At 42.7% G+C, this 7668-nt stretch overlaps 1 protein-coding gene across 1 annotated transcript in view; it reads right to left on the bottom strand.

The window, feature by feature from the left end:
- Positions 1-7320, bottom strand: part of LOC111864339 (glutathione hydrolase 1 proenzyme-like) — a 15620-nt gene extending 8300 nt beyond the window's left edge. The window contains exons 1-3 of the mRNA XM_023851527.2: positions 7208-7320; positions 762-986; positions 361-563 (exon numbers count right to left, since the gene is read on the bottom strand). Of these exons, the coding sequence (XP_023707295.2) occupies positions 361-563; positions 762-986; positions 7208-7320 (541 nt within the window). The remainder of the gene's footprint in view (positions 1-360; positions 564-761; positions 987-7207) is intronic.
- Positions 7321-7668: the final 348 nt, after the last annotated feature.

The following is a 7668-nucleotide window of genomic DNA, read 5'->3' on the forward strand; positions in this document are numbered from 1 at the left end:
TCTGTGCTTCAAGTCGCTGCTGATGACGCTGCTTCCGGCATCAGTTTTTGGTTTTTGGTGTCTCTCTTCGTCTGATGCCTACCCTTTGACCTGTCCAGCAAGGGAGGCCCTGCCAGTAGCTACGCTACCGCTGGTATAGCTCTCAGGGTCCTTGGCATACTCAAACCCCCTCACCACGTTAAGGAGACACCAACGAGGGGGAATTTCCACAATAGGGAATAAAAAAGACGCTGTCTGTAACTGCAGCTCCGGATAAACCTTCTATGGGGAGAACCCAGACTGGACAGAGGGGTTCCACGCTAATATCTGACGAGGGGACGAGAAGACTAAGCAGTCAACATGTATTGCTAGGTTCAGTACCGGATCTCCTAGCGTCGTGTTGAAACACAACTCTGGAGGCAGGTGTGAGAGTATCCTGAGCAAAATCATTGCGACTTGATCTCTGGCACACCACCATGATGAGGCTCCCTCCCAAACCACTGTCATGTGGGCCAGAGAGCCCGTGACACAGGAGCACTGCAATCGCTGCATCCACAACGAATCCTTCCGTCTGGAGAACCGATCTGTAAACACGAAAACTTGATGATCCTCAGCATCAAACAAGCAAAAGCACAATGGACCACTGTAGGTCGCGGTGCAAGGGCCGAGAAGGCCTACCCCTCGTACATTCATTCACTCATTCATCAAAGAAGCAAATTAATAAGAACGTGAATCAAGCCACTTGTATTCATACCGGAAACAGTGCGAAAGCGTTTCATTACCTGCCAACTGATGAACAGACAAGTGAATCGGCACTTAGGGCTGCTTGGGTGTAGATTTCCTCCTTGGAGTCAAACGGAGGCAGATTTGTTTCAGCGGAAGCTGTTGGCAGGAATCTGGCCAGGAGGGTGGGCATGCCCCATAATATTGTTGCAACCATTACTATGAACATGCACAGCACCACGGCCGTAACCAGCCACTTTTGGCGCTTTTCGAGCAAGCTTTGGCTGTAACAGACATTGAACCATGGAATAAGGCTATCCCTTGTTGCTAGGACCAGCTGGGATGATGTATGCTTATCGTGGGTTTTCAGAAACTGTTTTCGTGTTGCATACTTTACACTTGGAGATATGATAAGATGGATTGGATTGATCTGGCTTAGGATAAGGACCAGTTCAAGGCTCTTGTGAACACGGTAATGGACATTCGGGTTCCATAAAATGCTGGGAATTTCTTGAGTAGCTGCACAATTCGCGACTTCTCAAGAAGGGCTCAGCTCCATGTGTGAGTGATACTTTACATTGGAATACTTCATTAGGTCCGTTATAGTTTATATTTTTGGGTGCCAGAGTTTGGCTCCCTGGTCATCCCACTACAGTTACTGCTCGTATAATACAGAACTTTCCATTTATACGCATCCTAGAGTGGCTGGTCAACACGTAAATGTATTTATGTTTCACTCTTGTTCTCTCTAACCATCTTCTCAAATTTCTCTTTATGATAGATACACTCTTATCTTCTGCTAGTGCCATTTCTTCTTGCATCCTACCAACCTCCTAACATCTATTTATGCATTAATATTCATACTCTTCTTGTCCAAAATATCGTCTCTCCAAATCTTTTTCTCTTCACATTTCAGTATGTCCCTTCAGTGTTCTTCTCTGTCACATATAGGGCAAATCCCTTGTACACTTTTCCCTTAACTCCCTTCGGCATCCAGTCTGCTTTTTTCAAACGTAATACTTGTATTCCTCTCCTGGCTTCTCCTATACACAATTCGGTACATAACTCTTATTCCACTGGTTCCTTAAACTGGTGCGCAACGTTAGTGGGTTCTCTGTCTCTGTTCCTACCTTCCACATTGTGCCTTTCTATATCAGCACATTATCTACTTAATACTTGTTGATGGTTCTTATTTATATCAATTCTTGTAATACAGAAGTCCATTCATTACATTGATTGGCTCCGGGATGGATGACCAGTTTTTGTTTCCAGTCAGCAGCAGTGAGTTGTCTCTTCGCCACCGCATCCAGACCGGTTCTGCACCCCCTCCTATAGCGTTCTACCCAATTGGTGGGTAAAGCGGCCGGAGCGTGAAGCTGGTTATTCACCTGCATCTAGTGGAGAGGTTAAGAATACACGGAGCTCTATCTCGACTTCCCCATATATTCTCATGGCATGTTGGTTAATTAATCACAGCGATATTTTAATGCAGATGCCCCGCAGTTCAGAGAAAACGTAACAGTACTTAGGAACAAGCAATACATATGAAGTGTGGCAAACAAAACGTTGTGATTAAGACAAGAAGAGACAATTTTTAAAAAGTGCACCGTTAACTAAAGGAACATGAAACGTATCAAGGTAAGAGCACAGAGTGGTGCTGAAGTGAAACAGCTGACAATACTGGGTCTCAGCTTCTTAGCAGTATCCCATGAAGTCTACAGGAGTAGTATAGGCATCATTGACCTTGACACTAATTGGAAATGAGTTGTCAGGTTCAGGGTCAAGACAATTTACCACTGATGACAGAACTTTTGGTGCGAATTGCCTATGAGGCCGTGCGTGTCCCACAGTCAGTACAGACGTGATAACAAAGACAGAACTCTTTTAGTCCTGCTTTGTGATCTCTTGTCAGATATGTAGACACTCGTTGGAATGTACTCAGTATAGCGAATCAGTTACGGCCTGCACAACCTGGAAATCTGCTTTCGGTTTCCGACAGATGAAAGCGTCCTTACATTATAAAGAGTCCTGACGATGGTGTATAACGTTCGGAATTACTGGCTTTTCGGACTTTGTCCATCGTCCGGTATTCTAATAACTAGAAAACACAATGTTTCGGAAACAGCCAGTGATTGAGGTTAGCTCTTACTAAGGGACCCAAAAGAGTAGGTGTCTCCCCACCCCCTCACCTGAGGGAGGAAACAGACGCAGAAATTTTCTAGTTTTCAGAATACCGGACGATGGAAAAAAAAAAAATCCAAAAACCCAGTAATTTTGAAAGTTTTTTCTTCATTCCATGGCTTCCATTCTCCTATGCGATGAATATCGGGTTTCTCCCCAGGGATAAAGCTACCAGGGCGTGAAGCTGTAAACGTATCTGTATGTAGCATAGATATTAAAAGGGTCAGTCGAGTCATGTCTTCATGGCGTGGTGGTGAATTAAGAATTAGGACAAGTTTACCTTTGCCATTATGTCCCGACTTATTTAATCTACGTGTCAGAACATGGGCTGAGATGCAGCCTCCTGCCCTCACGATGGGATGAAAAGAAGCACGTGTCGTAGTGTTGCTACTGATTAGTTGCTTTCTTATTCTGTGCAGGCGGAAGGATATTCTGTGTGGCTCATCCCCACTACGCTACGCCTCACAAAACAGTTACGCGTGAGGGAGGCGTAGCAAGAGACTAGCCAAGCCTGTACTTGTAGTTGCATTGTGTCTAACATAAGAACACGCCCGTGCTTCATTTTTAACACGTCAACGTATGTACACTGCCCCAGAACGTGACATTACTGCAGAAACCCGAATATAAGGAAACCACTTATTTTTCCAACGATAAAATCAGTAGAGAACTCATAAATAAGAAAGAAGGGGGTTCCCTTATATAAAGAGATGTCTCTATTATTCCGCTTATACGTTTCGGTTCAGATCAGGTGATTGGTGATGAATGTAGGTTAGCAAAAAGAATTAGGTCTTCTTGTGTTGTATAAAGTAAACACAACTTTTACTAAGTCCAAAAAAAGGCCGCGTCATAGCTCAAGTGGTTAGTCGCTGGCTTCCCATCGTTACGGCCCGGGTTCGATCCCTGGTCTAGTCAAGTGGGATTTGTGGTGGACAAAGTGGCGCTGTGGCAGGTTTTCTCCGAGTACTTCGGTTCCCCTACCAATCTTCATTCCACCAATTGCTCCACAATCACCCTCACCTATCATCTGGGGCTGGTACAATAGACCAGAAGTGGCCGCAGTACAACGGACTTAGTCCCACCCCACTAGCAATAAAAAGAAAGTCCAAAAGACCAGTTGGTAGAAAACACAGAGTTAGGGTCTAAGACTCAGGTGAACTTCTAACTGAAGTGAAGCAGAGTTTCGCCTTCCAAGACGTTGCCGTAAGATCTGAGCGAGGCGCGGTCACGCCAGTCTCTACTTATAGGACCAATCTGGGCGTTGGCTGGAGCAAGGAATGTGCACGTGGCTTCAACTCGCGATGCATTAGTCTGACAATAAACAGAGCTCCCGGTGCATTAGCTTGTCATGTGACAGAACTTTCTTATGGAATGGTTTGTACACTTTAAACTTCTATAAACATGAACACACGTGGTGTGACTTCCTTATTGTAGGACCCTTTCATCGTAGGGTCCTGACAGATTTGTGGTAATGGATCAAAGACATTTTAGTTACTCAACCTTTTAGCTTGAAAGGCTTTCACAAAGCACCTCTTGTTTTATCTTATTCTAAAGCACTGTTTCCCCGTACATAGTTTTCTTAGAATTCTTGGTCCTACATATAGTCTCGTTCATATTAAAATCTACGTACTTTACAATATTTGTTACAATAGTAGTTACAAATAGCTGTTACAATTGGCTTCGTGATACCTTAATTGTATATCTTAATGGATTTTAATAACTTTTAATACAATATTAAAATGATATATTACTTTTTCAATACACTCCTCATTACAGGTGTTAGGCTGAAGATTTTACTGTGTAAAAAACTCAACTCAAATAAGCGAAAGCCGGATGCAATCCGCCAGAATCTTATAGAAAGTTATGGCTCAAAAAAGGGCTGTTTTGCCGATGATGGTGGTGATAATGTTTATAGTTTCTACTCAGCTAGCTACACGCCATCTTAACCGTTGATTTCTGTTGGTCACCACGATTTTATTCACCTAAATATCTAGTGGCAATGACCGGATGTAAGCAAACTTTACAGATCCTCTCAGAGGATTAAATTATATGGGTTAATGCAGTGCTTATAGGAGAGCTGTTGGGTGGGGATTTACGAATGCTGATACTAGTCAACACCAAGGAGCCTAACACAGGATTTCAGCATGACGCTTACAGGATTATACAAGGCGAAATGAGAGCAACCAATAAAGAATCAAAATTCTGTTGAAAAAGTAGTAGAAATCCTAATTTTATTCTGTGCTTGGATGATGCCGGTCACGGAAGCCGAGCTGTCTGAAACATATACTATCTTCGCTCGTTCGGAAGCCAGGATCGCGGGTTCGACTTCCATACAAGGCATGGATGTGTGGTATGTGTTTATTCTGTGTTTAGGTAGAAGCCTTGACGATCTGATCACCCGTAAAGGGAGTCCTACCGTCTGTAAAATTATTAAAATTAAAAAAAAAAACCTCGACACCATAAGGTATAAGAGGAACGGAATTAAGTAAGTAAGTAAATCTGGATGATGACATCTGCACACGTAGGTTGCACTGCTTCCGAGACACAAAGAGCTGATGGTTATTAAGAGTCAACATATTTAAACAGGCCTATAGTCACGCCGGGCCGACATCTCTAATTTAGCTGCAGGCATCAGAACCCATATTTACCCCAGTGCTCTTATCTTTGTTTTCTTCTGATGCAGGTCAGAAGCCGCCATGAAACAGCAGGACGAGATTCTTGTCAAGTCCAAAGATCTCTCCAGTTGCGTTTCTCTAAGGGCACTCCACATTCCAGAACGTTTGTGACACGTTGTATTCTGGTGAAAGCTCATTGACGTTTTAAAGGAAGGTCGGTAAAATTCTGCCAGACTCTATGGCGTCACATGAAGTCACTACTCTTTACAGACACCGCTGTGAGAATTCCAAGTCTAACTCACATCCGTCTATAAAGCTAACATAGTCTTTTGTTTTAAATGTTACTTATAATTATATTTAATATTCATAAAATATCATTAAAATGTCGTTTGTTTCTACATGTTTCGGCCTCACGAGACCATCATCAGGCAACTGTTCATTGACGGAAATCACTGCATTACATAGGCTCACACGTCAATATATTTATATGATGTTGTTGCATATCGTCGTATTCAAGAATGTACGCCCGCACTTTGCTCATGGTATTTGCGTGTTGCAGACTGCGGCCACCTTCTCACTCTGGCTCCTCGCTTTCGGATTTTCTCTTTCTTTTTTCTTCTACCCTGAAGATGGAGGCGATATGTTCCTCCGAAACGTCAGTTTATACTATGTCTACACGGCCCCACATCCCAGAAGACGGCATTCTTAAATATTAAATTGGATCTTAGATAGGATGAGGTGGTATGAACTGGATTGATCTGGCTCAGGATAGGGACAAGTGGAATGCTCTTGTGAACACGGTAATGAACTTTCGGATTCCGTAAAATGTTGGGAAATTCTTGAGTAGGTAAGCGACTGGTGGCTTCTCAAAAGGTACTCAGCTCCATGGAGTTAGTTAGTTGGATAGTTAACGAGGAGCGCACACAGTCCATACTAATCCGGTTCACGCCCGAATAAGGCTCGTATCATGGACCTACCCCGAGGCAGTGCGCTCTGACAAACGAAATATTTAAGGCACCAACCCGCCAGTTAGTTTTATTCCTGTTATTTGACGACGTTGCTTTAACTTTTCAGAACTCTCCTTGCTAACTGCTTCGTGCTAGTTTCTTGCTTGGCTTATTCTTGCACCCTGAAGATGAAACGTCCGTTGATTTTCAAAGAATTATATGCCAAAGACAGAACTCTTCATAACGACCGAAGTGATTTGATATTTAATACTCGTATTTAGACAAAGTTCAACCCAGCGCCTTGTCATGCTGACGGAGAATACTGTGGGAGACTATAAATTGCGTTTTACGACTGCAACCAACAGTGCAACATCTGGAACCTGTGTAAAGATGTTCTATGCCCTTATTCGTAAAAGTGTCAGGAAACCTTGAATGGGGAATCAGTATTTATTTAACTATTAAGTTTTCTGATGATAGAGTTCTTGCGAAGTTCTGATCATGCTACGGTTTGTGCCTGCAAACGTAGGGATTTACATAGGCCCTTTTTCTCCCATCCACCCAGAGAGTACTACCGCGTGTCCTAGAATGATTCGGAGAGCTTCTGCTAAAGTTAGAATCAGGTTCTAGAGCCAAAGAACAGTAATAAGGAAACAAAGGAGAAATGAAAAATGGGGAGAACGAGGACGTAACAAAAGAAGGAATGAGGAAAAATGGTACAAATAAATAAGAAAGAAAATGACAAAAATTAAGTACCTGCGCACTCACCATTCTGGTGTTATGTGATGATAGTACAAACTCTTTCCGCGTTCACTTGTAGGGAATGAGCCATAACTTTGGCGCGACTCCTCATTAACAAGGCATATCCTTTCATCTCCCATCTTCACAAGCCGCTGTTGTCCACCCAGCCGAAATATAAGATAACAAATGGCCACTCCATGTGTCAAGAGCCTTTGACTCCAGATATGATTGTTTATTTACAGTCCGAACTCTAAGAAAGCGTTGTGAGCAGGAAACAGTGAATAACTGAAGGCACGTGGCCCTTGCACGTTTCTCGCGACGCCCAGAAGACCTTGTTGAGCACTGTGAATGTATAGCTTAATTTTCATATTTTACAGAGAAATACAATACTCGTTGTAAAATCAAATCACTTTCATATAGATATCCATATTGATAAATACATATTTATTATAAATATTACACTTATTACAGTTAAACAAAATTAGGGA

Source organism: Cryptotermes secundus, unplaced genomic scaffold (genome assembly GCF_002891405.2).
Source record: "Cryptotermes secundus unplaced genomic scaffold, Csec_1.0 scaffold216, whole genome shotgun sequence".
NCBI lineage: Eukaryota > Metazoa > Arthropoda > Insecta > Blattodea > Kalotermitidae > Cryptotermes > Cryptotermes secundus.